At 35.9% G+C, this 17,900-nt stretch overlaps 2 protein-coding genes across 7 annotated transcripts in view; both read left to right on the top strand.

The window, feature by feature from the left end:
* Positions 1-763: 763 nt before the first annotated feature.
* Positions 764-16,942, top strand: LOC114480291 (phospholipid scramblase 2-like). Of its 5 annotated transcripts, XM_028474296.1 has the most exons (9): positions 785-849; positions 1,124-1,148; positions 3,142-3,216; positions 6,136-6,410; positions 8,969-9,011; positions 9,117-9,337; positions 12,991-13,152; positions 14,903-15,064; positions 15,142-16,942. In XM_028474296.1, exons 3-9 carry the CDS (start codon positions 3,204-3,206, stop codon positions 15,199-15,201), a joined length of 936 nt encoding a protein of 311 aa, XP_028330097.1. In that variant the 5' UTR covers positions 785-849; positions 1,124-1,148; positions 3,142-3,203; the 3' UTR covers positions 15,202-16,942. The 5 variants fall into 5 exon arrangements, with proteins under 5 accessions (XP_028330098.1, XP_028330097.1, XP_028330096.1 ...); XM_028474297.1 differs by lacking the exon at positions 1,124-1,148 and having other exon boundaries at positions 764-849; XM_028474295.1 differs by lacking the exon at positions 785-849 and having other exon boundaries at positions 987-1,148.
* Positions 794-17,900, top strand: part of LOC114480292 (phospholipid scramblase 2-like) — a 35,749-nt gene continuing 18,642 nt past the window's right edge. The window contains exon 1 of one of the 2 annotated variants that reach the window (XM_028474304.1): positions 794-849. The gene's annotated coding sequence lies outside the window, so the exon portion shown is untranslated. The remainder of the gene's footprint in view (positions 850-17,900) is intronic. The other variant, XM_028474306.1, reaches the window with a different exon arrangement.

The raw sequence follows: 17,900 nt of genomic DNA, 5'->3' as shown, positions 1-17,900 counted from the left end.
TAAGGTCAGCATAAGATAGAACTGGGATTCATTTATTAAATAAAACCTGTTTTTTATGGAGGTCAATTTGTGTCTTTATTATTTGATTTAAAATAAACTTTTGAATAAAAAAGGTTACTTCAATAAAAAAAAAAAACTTTTTTCAATAAAAGAAAAAAGTGTTTAAAACAAATTATTTGGGTCTCAAATATTTTTGCATTTGAACACTTTTTTTTCTTTGATTCTTTGATTGAAAATATTTTTTGATTGAAGTATTTTTTTATCCAAAACTTTCTTTTTATTTAAAGTTATTTTTTTTTAATTTAAAATGTTTTTTTAATTGAATAATAAAGAATTAAATCTTCTACCATAGTTTTTTTTTTTTTTAAATTTCAATTCAGTGTTTTTTTTTTGTTTTTTTTTAACGTTTACTTCAATCAAAAAAACATTTTCAATCAAAGAAAATTGTTGATTCTTTGATTGAAAATGTTTTTTGATTGAAGTAAAAAAAAAAAAAATATCAAAAAGTTTGTTTTTTTTAATAAAAAACGTTTTTAAAAAAAAAAAAAAAAAAAAAAAAAAAAATGAAACCAAAAACAAAAAAAAAAAAAATCTTCCTCCATTTTTTTCAAAAAAATTTGATTTTAATTTAATCTTAAAAAGCGTTTTTTTTTTTTTAAAAGTTACTGTACTGTACATTTTTTTTCTACTACCTGCATATGTGTGGCACTAGCGCCCCCTGGTGACTATATCGTTAATTAGCTTTAACTCCGCCCAGCTGCAGCGGTATTATCTGATTATCTGTCATGGTGAATTTTTAAACTGCTCCACAGAAGCGACTAAACACACTGAAAAACACACGTTTACACGGTAAGAGAAGAGCTACTTCACCTCGTTAACGGACATTTATTCATCTTTTATTTTGTAATGTGTGTCTTGGCGCCATGTGGAAGTCATAGATACAGAAAGGGGAGGAGAAAAATGTAAAAAAAGAAAAAAAAAAAAAAGGTTGGGAGAGAATCAGCTCAGCGACCAAGCGACGCTAACGGATTGTGTTTAAGACCACTGAAGACGTCTTTTTGCGTTCTTTAAAAACACTTTTGCCGTCTATTTATTTTCCTATCGTTACTTTTGTATTTAATAGAGAGAGACGAGCTGCTGAGGAAGAGGTAAGATTTTCATGTCATGTTCACATGTTTCTGTTTGTAAAAGAAGAGTCGGGTGTGTTTAAAGGACGTTTTCTTTTCCCTCATAGCTGTGACTTGTAGGTTTTTTTTGTATCACGGAAGCCTGAATAAATATGGCTTAAAAAGGAGGAGAGAGTGAAATGGGAACCTGTGGGAAATTATCGACCAGTAAAACCCTCCAAACCAGTGTAGTCAGACACGCCCACCCACTGCTAAATCTCCACAAATGTGTATTTATAAGTTAAATATCCCCTAAAGTTAGTGATAACTATGCATAAAATCCAGTTTAATCAAAGCATAATACCTGAGCATTTTATATTTGTATTTTAAGATTAAGTCACTGCCATAATAAATACTTTTATTGATCAAAATATACATGATAAACATTACATATTGCAATATTTAGAGTGAATAGACTCATTTAAAAATACAGACATATTACACAACATAAAAAAACATAGAAATGAAAATAAAACATCTTCATAACGCTAAGAAAAATACATACACACTTAAAAAAACAATGCATTTAGTGTGTTTAAAAGCTAAATATCTCCTAACGTTAGTGATAACTATGCATAAAATTCAGTTTAATCAAAGCATAATATCTGAGCATTTTATATTTATATTTTAAGATTAATTCACAGCCATAAAGACTTTTTTTTTTTTTTTTTTTTTTTTACCAAAGTTTTTCTTTATGGCAAGTAAATATTACATATTGCAATGTTTAGCATGAACAGACTCCTTTAAGAATACAGACATATTACACAACATAAAAAACATAGAAATGAAAATAAAACATCGGTACGCGAAGAAAAATACATACATACTTAAATGTTAAATATTCCTTTTAAGTTAGTGAGAACTATGGATGAAATCTAGTTTAATCACAGCTTTTTATATATATTTTTTGTGTTTTAGAATAAATTCACAGTTATAATAAAGACTTCTATTTACCAAAGCGTGTGACATCAAGAGCTCAGTTTAATTTAGGATATAGAGGTTGCAAATTGTGGTCACAATTTTCTCATTTGCTTAATAACAACTCGTCTCAAATGTTTTAAAGTTATTTATCTGATTACAGAGGTGAAAGTAATGGATTACAAGTAGTCAAGTTACTGTAATTGAGTATATTTATGGTTTCTTGTACTTTTTGAGTATATTTCTAAATGAATTTTACTTGTACTCAAGAACATTTTAAAAGAAGTAAAGTAATTCATTACATTTCTACACACCACACCTTTACCAAGTAAATTATTATTTTCCTATGATTATTTTTTTATTTCCATTTCATGGCACATTGAACATAATCCATATGTTCTTAGTCGTGCCATTTCTGATCAACGCTCAGCCACTTTCTTCGGTTCAGGTTGGGGTTTCATAGCCTAGAATTTGTCTCTATCTATCTATCTATCTATCTATCTATCTATCTATCTATCTATCTATCTATAAAGCAAGGAACCTCTGTCTGTCTGTCTGTGTGTGTGAGTGTTCCTCAAATATCTCAGCACATCAGGATCAGACTGACCTGAGAGTTTCAACATGGCTGCTGCTTGGTTGGATTAAAAAAATCAATTTGAACATTTTTTTTGGATCAACACGATAATTGCACGGTGAAATATCACGATATATCACCAAATCGACCTTTTTTTCCCCACCATTATTGTAAATGCACATAATTTTTAAACTGTTTTATGATGAGATGGAAGTTTAAAAAAAAAAAAAAAAAAAAGAAGCCCTTTTGGGTTTTGCTGCCTCTTCCTGCACATATTGAATGTAATCTTTTTTTATATTATTTTGGTTCTCCTTCTTTGGTATTAGTTTTTTTGTATGTTTGTTGTTTGTCCTCTTTGAATTATGTGCTACAAAGAAATAAGAACCACTTCTCACTCATGGCTGTTATTATGCTATGTCATTCTTGCTTCAAGTGTTAAAAAGATTTGCATAACAGCCCCTCCCACTCTTCTTTTCTCTTCAGTTTACCATAAACTCCCTGTGGAACAGTTTGTTTATTTCTGGTCAAAGAAGGATATCTTCATCATGTCAGCACCCGGTAAGTGAGTTTGTGGGGGAAAAGTTATCCCAGATATCCATATGTTTAATATTAGCAATGAGAGCGAAAGTGTGTGTAAGGAAGGGGTTAACAACAGTTCAGCTTGTTTCTCACTTGTTTCCTCTTCGTGTACAACACAAGTTCACACGTTTTAAAAAAGTGTTTCCACCAGAGGTTTCCTATCACAAACTTTCCTTTTAACAAGATGAATGAACGTCTTGTCCTTAGATTCCTCCTATGGCCTCCCAAACGTTACCAAAGAGAAATATTTATTCACAGTATCCAGTGCTGGTTGAAGCTGTCAGTTTATGCTCGCTGCAAATACCCAGCCTTTGATTTTTTTTGCGTTTGGGTTTCCTGTAAAGGAGAGACAGGAATGTGGAAAGAGGCGGAGCCAAAAGGCAGCTCCTTCTTCTCAGATTTATTCTCCAGTCAGTTGTTCTGGAATAACGGACGTTTAGGTATCAAGTCTGTTTTAGCCTCGACAACATATATTTTACTGAGATGTTCAACACCTCAGTTCATGCTTTTGAAGGCCAACACAAACCAGTTTGATTATTTTCTTTATTTTTTATCTATCTATCTATCTATCTATCTATCTATAAAGCAAGGAACCTTTGTCTGTGTGTTTCTGTGTCCAAATATCTCCGCGAGTCAGGCTCAGACTGAACTGAGACTTTCCACATGGCTGCTGCTTGGTTCAAGGGTGTGCAACGTCAGATTTGTTTGGACCACAATGATACCGTTCATGATCTATTGAATTGAAATTGAATTCTGCGTAGAATCTACAGGAGTGACTGCACAAAGGGTTTTTTTTTTTTTAGAAACGACTAAAGGATGTTGAGTGAAAAAATTAACTTTATAATGATCCGCGGATCATTAGTAAAGTTCTGCTGCTTCACTTCCTGGTGAAGCCTGTTCTGTTTGCCAGGGGGTGTATTAAACTGAATCCTGTAAATAGCAATACATACTTCCTACGGGCACTGCACTAGTACCTTTTTAAAATGTAATCCGGATGTAACGTTAAGTTGTTGATCAGTGTTCAAATTACGTCTAGAAAAAAATCTAAAATCTTTAAAAGAAATAACCTGACTAAAGCTCAAGTATTATATATGATCTTTATCCATCTTTTAATGTAGCTTAAAATCTAAATTTCCTATAGGTACACTTTAAAGTGCACACTCGTGTCAATTTTAATAGTCGGACACTATTTTCCCTAAAACAACAGGGGAAAAAACCAAGCCAACTGGTCTTGGTGTGCGGTGTGGCCCAGTTTTTCCAGTATTTTACTATTTGCTCTCTCTGTAAAGCTCAGGACAATAATTAGCTTATTGGCTCTGCCCACTCAGGTGAGAGATGCAGGTTTAACACGTATGTGTGTGTGTGTGTGTGTGTGAGTCACTCCCACTGCTCTACTGCTCTTAAGTCGGACACTCGCACTGATCACTCTCCTTTGTTTTTTAATCCTATTCTTGCTGTTCTCTTTTAAGGTAAGAAGACACTTTTTATTCTTAAAAAAACTTTAGGCTTCTAGAGGATAATTTGTTAATCAATATTTCTGTAAGAATTCTAGTATTCATTGGAAACAAGACTTTTTTTTTTTTTTTTTTTTTAAAGCAGTTTTCCGGTTAACTAAATCAAGCACTTATTACCGTTTAAATGTAACTTCAGGTTGATTTTATCCTAGTATTCTGGATGCAAAAATAAGAGATCAATGACAAGTGCTTGCTCTTTAAAAGGTTGAGGTTGACTGATATATTGGCCGGCCGATACAGAGGGAAGGAGTGAGTGTTTATACCTAAAACAGGCATTTAATTTAAACTGACTAATTGTATATTGTTGTCATGCTTTACTGCTCCGTCCTGTACTTTTTCTTTTACTTGGTTGTGTATGGGTATATTTAAAGTTCAATAAATGTTAAGAGTTCTATTGGTGTATTTAATTTAACTTCTAATATATACATTTATATCATACAAATCGGCATCGGCCTTTGAAAATCCCTTATCAGTCGACCTCTATTAAAGGGATCTTCAAACCCAATGACAAAGGCAGTTCAACTGAAAGACTTTTATATGTAACCTTTACTAGTTGGAAAAAGCAATGCAATTAAAAACACTTTAAATGCACGCTTGTGGATGTTGACATGTTTAACAAAATGTCGCTGTGTTCGAAATATCATACTAACATACTACTCACACTAAGTTTGACATCAAAATAAGTATGTAGTGCGTTCACATTAGGTAGTATGGAAAGATTGAGTATGCGAGAAATGATTGGAGGCATACTATTTTTAAGTATACACAGTGGGCGCACTAGTCATACTCAACCGCCCCATGATGCACTGCAGGCGGAATGTAAAATCATCTTGGGACTGGCTTCAAGATAAAAATCCTAAACATCCTCTTTTCAAAACAAAAGCATCTCTTGTTGTCTTCCATTAGTTTTTATAACGCTTTTGTAAATATGGCTCTTGTTTTGAAGTTAACTGGAAGTTTAACCAGGTGTTTGTGAGTTTTATGGATCAAATGAGCACATGTTGATATTCGACTTGGTCACTTTCTCACTTAAAATGTTTTCATAACTTTCAAAGCTGGAGAATCAATGGAGATATTTAGCCTCAGTGTGATTCAGGTTTTTGTCGTTGTAGGTTTGAAATGCATCTTGGAAAACTTTGAAGTATACTTGAGTGGGAAATGCTCATCATCCTAATCCTCCTAATCATATTAATAGTAATAGACGGTATATACTCATTCAGTGTGTGGTGTGTAGTACGTTATGCGATTTCGAACACAGCCTGCAACGTAGTGGTTACTCAAGGAAGCCGCGTAACTCCAACATGTTTGTGGTTAAAGGCTTCCAATGGTTTTTTTTAATCAGTTAAAATGTGTATTTTTTCCACTGTCTGCATCTTCTAACCAGGTTACCCGGCTCAGTACAATCAGCCTCCGTACCCGATGCCTCACCCAGGAGAACATTCTGCGCCCCCTTACAATTACCCTGCTGGCTACAGCGACCCTGGTCTAGCACCTCCACCGGGCTTTAATATGAACTACAACATGGGCCCACCTCCCGTCATGTTCCAGCCCAGTGCCGTGGCCCCAACGGGCCCACCCGCAGGGATCACTCCGGCCCCAGATGCACCTCATTCCATGGTTGCCATTGGAGTTCCACCGGGACTGGAGTACCTTGCACAGGTGGGTAGCACACAGTCACATGATGAATGGTGTTATGCCACAACCTTCAGAGTCACCATATGTGGGTGTGTGCGTAAGTACTGACAACAATGATGTTCCTCTTTGTAAACCGGTTCTAGGAGATCCACAGAAATACATTCCCCACTGAAGAAACATCAAAAGATATTTTATGGATAGATTTATCTACTTGTTTTAGAATTATTTCATGTATAGAAACCCATTTTTGTTGGATTTGTTTAATATCATTACATAAGCACTTCATCTCCCTGTTTAAAGTGCTTTAAAAATAAATCTGGATTGATTGGTCATAGTGAGGTGATAGTTTGCTTGTTTTGTTCAGGTTTTTTTTTTGCCTTTAATTTATTACATGAGCGCGCTCTGTTTAGAGCACAGGCATGAAGTAACATGATACACAGGAATCTACAGCTATAATCTACACGTGAGTTATTTTGGTCTGGGAATGACACGGCGAGGCATTGGTATGCTTTAAATAAGAGCTTTCTCATACAAAAACAAGAGATGTACAAACCATGACGTCTTTGTTCTTATTTAATTAGTCTCCTGTTTTCTGGTTTTCTGTTAATTCTTAGTTGAATGATTTTTATTCAACATTATTCTCAGTAATAAATAAATACATTTGATTAAATGGATGCAGGCAGAAGAAAGTAGGATAGCATTTTTTTTTTTTTTTTTTTTTCCTCAGAGGCTGTAGATCAGGGATGTCAAACTACTCTTAGTTCAGGGTCCAATTACAGACCAGTTTAAGCTCAAGTGGACCACAGGTATAAGGTGGGGAAAAAATTACTTTTTAACATCATTATAGCTTAGTTTTTAGTATCAGTTTAGTTCATTTAAAAATATATGGATTTTGTTACCAAATTTTTGTGGAATTGTTTGAGAAATTACAAGATTTGTGGAACAATTTACAATAAAAATTACTGAACTCATGTGATATAAAGAAAGAAAAAAGGCAAGCCCCTAAAAATATTGTAGCGTTTTATTAAATTGATACATTTCAAATATCTATAACTGGATTATTTGGTAATTTACACAATAGTTCATGTTTTCTCTGTCCCTTTTACAGGATGCTTGGATGCTCTCAAGCAGTGTTTCTCAGATGGGGCTACACATCAGTACTACAAGGGGTACTTGAGAAAGAGATTATAGAAAATTACAAATGAAAGCATTAAAAATATGGGGTTTTATGTTTATTTTAGTTAAAAATGATAATCATTCAAAATATTACCAGCAACTCGCAAAATGGCAACAAAAAGACACAAAATAAGAGAAAAATATACTGAATAATGAAAAGAACAGAGAAACAACAACAAAATACACAAAATAACACCAAAAACATACGCACTAAGAGAGAAAAAGATTTTTGCTAGCAACACACAAAATGACAGACGCACTAAACGAGAGAAAAAAACACAATACACATAAGAAATAAGGGTGGGGGGAAAAAATAGATTTTACGATGTATCACGATTTTTAAAAAAAAAAAAATTTTTGGTGTTGATTTAAAAAAAAAAAAAAAAAAATCAAAAAAAAAATCGATTCTTCTTTCCAGAATCAATTTATATACTATATATATATATATATATATATAGCCTAACTACTGAGCATGTTTACCAGCTGCTGTTCCTACATAAAAACCTTGACACTCCCAAGCACTAGCTTGGTGAACATTAACAGTATCGGTTGACCAACTTCAAAGAGTTCCGGACAAATTTGTTGCTTTGTACATGTTTATTTTACCTCCTTTCTAATGGAGGTTTTATCTTGTAATTTATTTCAGTTGAAATAATAATTAATCAGTGAATGACTGAATATGATGTGCATTGTTTTTTGGAACTGTGACACATTTCTAGGAGTGTAGGATTCAACGAATATTTGGATAAGAAAAACGTGATCGATCGTCACTGTAGAATCGCAATATTTGTAAAATCAGAATCGCAATTTAAATCGAATTGGGATTAAAATCGAATCATGATAAACCCACCCTAATAAGAAACAACCACACAACACCAAAAACACGATAACAAAAACACTATAAATAATAATAATAAAAAGAACAAACAAACAACAAAATTACACAGTACACACACAAAATGAGAAAAGATCTTGATTAGAATATGAACTGAAAGAACAAGAGTCAGTCTTGGTCCCACACCTGGTGGGAGATGACCAAAATAATTCTATTCAGGAGCCACTAAATTTCATTGCACTTATTTTTATAGTTGGATTCTTTAAATTGTGTGTAGAATGTATTATATTCTATACTTGTTTTTAGTATTCTCAGCAAAATGTGGTGGTGGGACAAGGGAGGGGTGGTACTTGGATTTAAAAGTGAGAGAGTGTTTGAGAACCACTGCCCTAAAGGGCCGGATTTGGCCCCTGGGCCTTGAGTTTGACACGTTGTAGATGATGGGTTCTAGGAAAATTCATGCGAGGATATTTTGCATTGCAAATATTTGCTCAGTTTTTTCCCTGTTGGTTTTGAGAAGGACCACCCTCACCATGTAACTGACTCTGGTGTTTCTATTGTTTGGTTTAAGATTGACCAGATCCTGATCCATCAGAAAGTTGAACTCCTCGAAGGTGAGGCTTTTTCACGCCCTCAGATAACCACGGTGAAATCCATCCTTTGACCCTCTACTTATCTGTACTCCTCTGTTCTATGTTTCCCCCGCAAACCCCACCCAGCACTGATTGGTTTTGAGACTAATAACCAGTATGAGATAAAGAACAGTCTGGGCCAAAAGATCTACAAGGCCAAAGAAAAAAACGACTGCTGCACCAGGAACTGCTGTGGCTCTCTGAGGAGCTTCGACATGAAAATCAAAGACAACTCAGACCGGGAGGTCATTCGTTTGATTCGTCCGTTCCGCTGCGTGTCCTGCTGGTGTCCCTGCTGTCTGCAAGAGGTCAGTGAGTCTCTTTGTCTGATGGACAATAAATCAATCGCTCAGCGTGGAAAAACGCTGCTCATTGTCTTAGATTGTATTGAGCTGCCACGACAAGATAAATATTGGTCATTCAATAACTCAACAAGGGGTCAATTACTCCCTTACATGATGTAGGTCAGCGTATTTAGATAAGAGCTGCTATATACAATACACTAATGGGCCATGCTGACGTGCATGGAAAAAAATACTTAATAAAATGAGATTAGACTAAAACTAGATAAATAGGACTCATTCTTTGTGTAAGAAGGATGAGTCTAATGTTAATGTGAAGGGCTGTTTTATCTGTGACAGACCCCACACATGAAGATAAAAAAAAATCAGGCCTATCTCTGCTTTCCTTATGACAGAACTCATAGAGATACATCAAAGCAATCACCTCTGAGGAAGACTGACAGTTGCCAGTCAAAACATGTCAGGAGATCAAATTTCCTGTAAAAGAAAAAAAAGTTGTCTGAATAAATGAAACCTTAACATGTGATCTAATGCTGCATTCGAAGTGAGTCAGGAGTTTCCGACCTCCTACTTGGAAAAGTGACTCAAAACGCCACCAGAAGTCATAGCTCCTGTTCAGTAAAGTCAGGAAAAACATAGAATATGTGTTGAGGTCAGCCACGTTTGACATATTACAACGTGCTGCCACATGAATTTTCAATTCAATTGCCTTGAACTCTGTCAACTCACCTCTGGATTGGCTCCATTCGGTTCCACGTCGCAAATCACAGAGTCAGGAGTCGGGGATCGTCGGCTTTCCTTTTTGGCCTATTTTGAGTAGATTTTTTTACTTGCGCGTTTATTTTTGGGTCTTGGCTAAAATGTGTGTCGTGCATCGTGTTGTGTACGTGGGTTCACGACCAGCTCCTGATCAGCAATCCTATGGAAAATCAAACACGTTTGAAATCCTGTCACCCCTCGTGAGGGTATCGCACTGTTGACGCAATGCCACGGACCGGCTTAGCTCAAACTCTCTCACTGCGCATGCACGAACACAGTAGGACGACTGTAGAATTGACAGACCATATTTCCCACGTCTGCCCAGTCAGTTTCGGATCTGCGTTTTTTCTTTTTTAAAGCTTTGCGAGAGTCTATCCACTTCCGTGTTCTTCTTCTGTTTTAATGGCGACTCTTCAGATTTCTTTTTCTAATTTGTACGTTGCATTTCCTGAAACAAGACTCCGACATGTCATGTATGGACGTACAGTGTGAGAACATGAATCGTGAGCTGTGAACATTTGGACTCTGCAATTGAGTCGCACATTTTGAGCTGGAGCTGAGTACAACAATTGAAAAAAATCGCACAGTGTCTGCCCACCTTTACATACATAAACAGTTCCAATCAATAATTTATTGTCATTGTCATATCAACATCACATTTCTTTCAGAGCATACACAGAAGTGTGTAAAATGCAATACCTCCAACTCCCTTAAACGCCCACTGTGTAGAATTAGCACTCTATACAAATAAATACAAAAAACACACAAAGGACTCCAAGACTATGAGAAATAAGATTCTCTGTTCTGATGAGACCAAGATTGAACTTTTTGGCATTAATTCTAAGCGGTATGTGGTCATCACCTGCCCAAAACAATCCCAACAGTGAAACATGGTGGTGGCGGCATCATGCTTTGGGGGTTTTTCAGCTGCAGGGACAGGACGACTGGTTGCAATTGAAGGAAAGATGAATGCGGCCAAGTACAGAGATATCTAGGAAGAAAACCTCTTCCAGAATACTCTGAATACTTTCCGTATCCGCTGTAATGTTTTAATTAATGCTACAATGTAAAGTCAGGTTTAATATTTATGATTCAACCCATTTCAGAGCCGAGTATCGGGAGAAATTCACTCTTTACACACCTCAGAACACAAGATAATCTTATATAACATAAAATAATCTGACGTTTGCCGTTCTTGATTGGAAAGGGGGAAAATCAGGACAAAAACAGTCGAATTGTCTTTATGCGTGTACCCAGCTTAACATAATTTAGATATTTAAATATTTGTTATTTGTTTTTAGGGTGACATTCTTTCAGACTTGAACAACTCAAAAGTTTCTATCTAAACAGTTGTCTCTTAAATCTCAACACCATGGTTTTCTCTTGTTTTTTTCCAGTCTGATTCAATCTTTGGAAATAGATGACGAGAGCGCTGACTCATTGACGGAAACTTGTTACTCTTGTTGTACTTCACTGTAAATTCTCTCTTTTTGTATCTCGGGAAATTTCTCAAAAAGGAGAAAGGAAGACTGCTTGATGAGCAACTATGGTCGTTTATGTCCATTTTGAGGATGGTTGTTTAAATAATTTGGGTTCAATTTGATGATCAGATTTTAAAATAGTCAAATACATATGTAAGTGTCTTTTTGTGTTGTATTTGTGTTGCCCATCCATGTGTGCACCATTCTGCTCAAGCTCCAGTGTGTTGAGGCCATGAATGGTCCTTTTGTTTGTCCAATGCTATCTCCTGGACTCCCTGATCCACCTCTGTGTCTCTACTGAGACCTTCCTCTGTCTGTCCCAGTTATATCACTCAGTGGTCAGAGTGGGAGCACTGGGTTTTCCCATCAGTCTGAGCCAACGATCCCAACGACTGCAGGTCTATGTTTTGCTGCTTAGATAGGAAGCATGTGAGATGTATTACCTGGGTTATCGTGTCTCACAACAATGGCACAGTCAGGCTCACTTATTATTCCTCCTCTATCATGTGACACGTCCTGCAAACTGATTTTCTGATAAATCATACTCTCTGTTAAGGGTTAAAGGTGATTTCTTTCTCATTTTGTGTTGCTGTTAATATACCATCACACTCGTTCTCGTACACTTGTTTTACCATATTTGAGTTAGTGTCCAGAAGTTTCGGGAAACATGTCCATAACAATTTTATTCACAAAGAACGAGCCATTAGACTGATGCATAACACAGGATACAGAGAACACACACCTCATCCCAGACCTCATACAACTCAGAACTGTCCAAATGATATATAAAGAAAGCAAAGGTGCACTTCCAAAAGATTTTTAGAGAGAGAAGGGGACTATGATTTAAGAGGAAAACCACATTTCAAGATGCAATATGCCAGAACAACACTGGAAAGGATGAGTATAACAATGACAGGGGTTAAATTATGGAACTGCCTAAAGGATGAAAAATGAACAAAGCAGCACCAACATAAACCAGTTCAAAAAGCTTTTTAAATCATATATTGTTAGTAAGTATAAGAAAAATGAGAAACAGGACACCTAGGACAGCAATAATATATTTTATACCATTATATAATAACACTTACTTAATGAGTATATTATGAATTGAAATATTGCCACACCATATTTTGTATTTAAAATTTAATTGATGAAATGTGTAGTAAATAGTAAAATAATATTATGCACATGCGTTTGTATGTACTGTATGTGTACATAATGTTAAATGTGCATGTATAAATTGTATATATAAAACTGTAGAATATATATACATTTTTTTTTGTGACATTATCTAGAGAGTTTTGTTTTGTTTTTTTGGGAAGGGGTAGGTGTGAATAAGCTTTTGCCTACACCCTTTCTGAGGACTGCCGAAATAAAATTCTAATTCAAACTAAATACGTGGTCCTCCTCTCTCCTCAGATGGAGGTCCAGGCTCCTCCAGGTACCACCGTCGGATACGTCAAACAAGACTGGCACCCTTTCCTGCCCAAATTTTCCATCCAGGGACCAAACAAGGAGACACTGATGAAGATCGAGGGCCCCTGCTGTGCTTGCAACTGCTGCGGGGACGTCAACTTTGAGGTGGGCTCAGAGGATTGTTGGGCTGCGTCATGATGTAAAGATTTCTAACTCATTCACATGGTTACAGTAGTGGACTATGTTGGATGGAAAGAAACTTAATTTAGCTTTAAACGGTGCTCGGTGTCATATTTAACTGTAACATTGTGTCTTTGTCGAGCTGTGAAAGTCAGGAATTTTGTGTAATGTTCACTGAGCTAAAACATCCGTAATAGCTTAATGACGGGCTGAGCAGTGAACTTTAGACTCATTAAACTGAATTTAAACGGAACAGGTTTTATCGTGTGGTTGAAAAAAAAAAAAAACCCTTCACTGGTTACTGCAAAAATGCAAAGCGCATGTTTTCGTCTCTAATCCAGATTATTTGCATTTTTTTTTTTAACATATATTAGGAGTTATCTCAGAATAGTTGATATTGGTTTTGTATTTATTCTTCTATTATTTAACCACAGGCCCAAATTTCCAACAATCAGGTTTTTATTTTATTGTAAGTAAACTTTATTTAAAGAGCACTTTTTACAGACAGAGGACACAAAGTGCTTGACATCAAATAAGGCAACAAACAACAATATTAAAAACAGTAAGAATCAATGGCTTGTGAGAATAGATTTTTTTTTTAAGTTATTTACATCATCCATAAACCTTGGATGATGCTTTTTATTTTATTTGGAAGCTTTGATACCAAATTAAAACTCCCTAATCTACTGGTTCACCCTAATTTATTTAAAATGATCCATATTGTAGATTATCTAGAGTTTCACCCATCTCCATTTGTTCTAAGAACCCCAAAAACATAGTATTTGAGGTTTATTTTTTCATTGTTTTTGTCTCTGAAAAGTCACTTTCTGAGCAACTCTACACAAACAGGCTGAATTGCTGCCTACTTATTCATATTCATTCGCCGGTACATACGTAGACTGTAGAAAATACATACATAGCACTGCGCGAAGGATGCTGAAATGCTCACCTTTGTGGGCGTGTCTGTATACATTTCAATCACAACAGAGAGCTTCCTGGAGGTGCGTCTTCTCCAGCTCAGTGCCGCGTCAAATTCGTCATCAAAGTGGGAACGCGTCACCAAATTGGAGTGAGGTGTTTGGGCTCGCCCTGCAGTAAGAAAGGATTAAATCACCCTCTAACTAACAATTGAGGGAATCAATGAAAAAAACACTTTGGGCATCTGTATGAAGCCCAATTAGCACAAAAAAGTCTATTGAGCTTAACATGGGCCCTTTAAAATAAAAAGACTCTGTGAGCATCATGAACCATACCCATTGATAATTAACCAAAGTGTTGGTGCACAACTATTCATTACACATTAACAACTCAAGATGAATCCAGCAAGATTATTTTTGTCTCATTTTTCAATGATATGTTAGTTTCATTTATTCTGACAACTGTGTCCTCACGAAATCCACTTTGATCACCTGACATGTTTCAACTGCTGATCGCTTTGATGTTTCCTTTGATGGTTTATTGACTTTTGTGTAATAATTCCAGCAAGATTCTTCAGGAGATCAAGGTGGATTTCATGGAACAGTTGTCTGAATATATGAAACATTAACGTATTATAAAAAAAGATCAAAAGAATCTTGCTCGGAAACATCAAAGCGATCAGCAGACGCCTCTGATGAAGACTGGCAGTTGACAGTCAGAACACGTCAGGAGATCAAAGTGGATTTCCTGTGGAACTGTTGTCTTAATAAATAAAACCTTAACATATAACTCAAGATGAAACTTATCCTATCTGCAGCTAAAAACCAATGACAGCGACAAAGCCATCGGTCGCATCAGCAAGCAGTGGAGCGGACTTCTGAAGGAAGTTTTCACCGACACGGACAACTTCGGTATCCAGTTCCCTCTGGACCTGGATGTGAAGATGAAGGCCGTGCTCCTGGGAGCCTGCTTTCTCATCGTACGTTCCTTTCCACTGAGCTGATTGTAGCTGATTGAAATTTAACTGAAATTAACAGTTGGTTTTTTTTTTGACAGGATTTTATGTTCTTCGAGAAGGTCGGGGAAGCCAATCAGCGCAGCTCCGTCTTTTCATAAGAGAGGAATGAGCGAAACGAGTTGTCTACAGTATGGCCCAAAACTCATATCTCGATATACAATATAAATCTTGATACTTTTTACTCAATAAAGTCTTGACCAGAAAGTCAATTCTGTAAAATATGATGATGCAAAATGCCACACAGGTCCATTTATTAACAAACGGCTGCTCAATATGAGACACTTTTGGCTTTTTCTCCAAAAGGGACATCATTTGTGAGTGTAACTTGTTTAGGGGAAGGTGTGGGTTAGAACGCACTCAGAAATCCATCCAACTGTGCTTTTTATGCTGTTCTGAAAAGTAGCAAAAGCAGCGACTCTTAAATCAATCAAAAAAAAGCTATAAAAGATAGACATATCGATATAGGTAATATTGTAATTTTCTATATCGCCAAAATAAAAAACTTGATATATCTTAAATCTCGACATATTGCCCAGCCCTAGTCTCCAGTAACTGTTCACACATGTACAGGTAGAGCAGGTAGAGATATTTAAACATGGTTATTACCGTAGGTTGCCACTGTTTAGGTCACTCCATCATTATTTACACACTCTTTGTTTGGGATCACAGAGTGATGGAGCCCATCTAGAGTTTTATTTCTAATCTATATGTGACTTAAATCCTGCCAAAAACTGCCTGAACTAAATGCCAAGTTACCTGTAAAGCTGCAGTAGCATCAACATTTCAAATGTATACTGTTTATATACATGTTTTATTAAGGTAAGGTAATCTTTTGTGTTTTGAATGACGAATGTAAATGGAAACATTGTGCGTTCAGTGACTAGCCGTCTCCAGCTAGCAGAAAACAACCTTTGATGCTCGTAAACCTGATTGTTCACATGTTTTGTGTCTTCACGTGGGTGAAGTTCATTCCAATCAGCTGATGGCGCAAGCGAGACGAAGTGCATTCATTTCCTGATTGTGTGTTTGTTTGCGTTTGGCACAACGGATTACAATGCTGAAGTGCTAGTGTAGCTGTAGACTGTTTTTATATTCTGTAAAAATATATAGATGTGAAAAAAATTATAGCTAAAACCAGAACTTCCCCTAAAGGAAACACGTTTCCTGTGGTTACAAGTGTGTTTCCTGTGTTTAACCTCAGTAAGAAATTAATATTCATGCTAGCCATGACTCGACTAACCGATTGTAACCCAAGTGCTCTACTAACTTTATATTACCTTTTTTTTTAATTCACAGCCTGTGCTTTCACCCACAGTGTACATAACAACCCATAGCACAGACTGTAGTGTTCAATGCTCCTCTGGAGGTTCAGTTGTCACGGATGCAGTCAGAGTTGAACCTCACCCTCTCCACACCCCTGTGTTTATGGAGTCATAGAGTTTAGAGATACAATCAGACAAGAAGAGAAGTGGAATTTAGGGAGTATTTGAAAGTTCCACTGGTGAGTGTAGGACTTAGTATCAGTTCATGTGTTTACTGGTTGGTAAAGCTCTACATGAGTGTTCCAATGTTTCTAATCCAGACTCTTACTCTTATTTCTGTGCCAGTAAATTATTGTCTGACATCACATGACTTCTCCTCAGGAAAACAGCCCACGCGTGTACAGATTATACCTTTTTTTTTTTTTTTGTGGTATCACACACATTTTAATCTATACTGTTAATTTTATATATAGCTACTATTTCATGTAAATATTTTTAGTCCAAACTTTAGTATTTTTCTATTACCATTTTCATTGTTTGTTTCTTAAATGCTCCAGAAATAAAGTATAAAACACTGTAAGTGCTTTTGTCTTCAGTTATTTCCAAGTTGACATCATGGAAAAAATGAGAAATCTCTCCGAATTATGAATGTGAAACATGTGGTTTGACATAATTGGTATTTCTGTATCTGGGGTTTGTTCAATCCAGAGCCATGTGTGTTTGTGAACTGTAACAGAACAATAACCATGCACTATATTGGACCCAGCTCTTATGGCTCCACCTTCTGGCAGCACACAGTCAGTTTCATGTGCAACAATGTATATAAATACCTAGATATATAATTCAAACCTGCAGCTACTTTTGAACAGAATGCTTCCATTGTTGAAAAATAATTATCAGAATAATAAGCAATATTAATGTGCCAATCAGGTTTAAAAAGCCTAAATTACTATTTGTAGGAGCTGTCTAACATTATACCTTTTGTATATTATTTTGTAGTTCTGTTTAGCTGAGCATAATGTGGGTGGGGCTGGCAGGCTACTTAGGTTGCCATGGTGTTGGCACAGGTGTTTATTTAAGTAAGAAGCTAACAGTTTGACTGTGTTTAGTTGGTCTTTCTGTATATATTGTTAATGCTTTGAGGTATTATTGGAATAAACAAGCAAATACATCAAAGGCAAAGGTGGACATGATGAACCGTGAATGCAACCAATGGTGGACAAAGTAAATGACTTGGATGCTACACTGTTAATAACTAGCAGAATCAAAGTTCAAAAAAAAAAAAAAAAAAAGTTCAATTGTCCCAGAAAGAGTTAATGTAAAGAGTTGTGTATGCATTCACTACAGCAGGGGTGTCAAACTCATTTTACTGCAGGGGCCGAATAAGGAGCAGTTTGATCTCAAGTGGGCCACATATTTTATGGGCGAAAACGAGCAATTTCAACATGATTTTGCCCTAGGTAGCACTTGTATGTATACATGAAATACAGAATTTCTAAGAAACTGACAATATCCAACAAATAAGTGATAGATGT

This window comes from Gouania willdenowi, chromosome 18 (assembly GCF_900634775.1).
Source record: "Gouania willdenowi chromosome 18, fGouWil2.1, whole genome shotgun sequence".
NCBI lineage: Eukaryota > Metazoa > Chordata > Actinopteri > Blenniiformes > Gobiesocidae > Gouania > Gouania willdenowi.
The sequence above is the reverse complement of the archived record's forward strand: the minus strand, read 5'-3'. Positions and strand labels throughout refer to the sequence as shown.

Excerpts from the sequence above, each read along its gene's own strand:
- LOC114480291 (XM_028474297.1), top strand. Across the intron at positions 6,411-8,968 it reads GACTGGAGTACCTTGCACAG|ATTGACCAGATCCTGATCCA; the intron begins GTGGGTAGCACA and ends GTTTGGTTTAAG. Across the intron at positions 15,065-15,141 it reads TGGGAGCCTGCTTTCTCATC|GATTTTATGTTCTTCGAGAA; the intron begins GTACGTTCCTTT and ends TTTTTTTGACAG.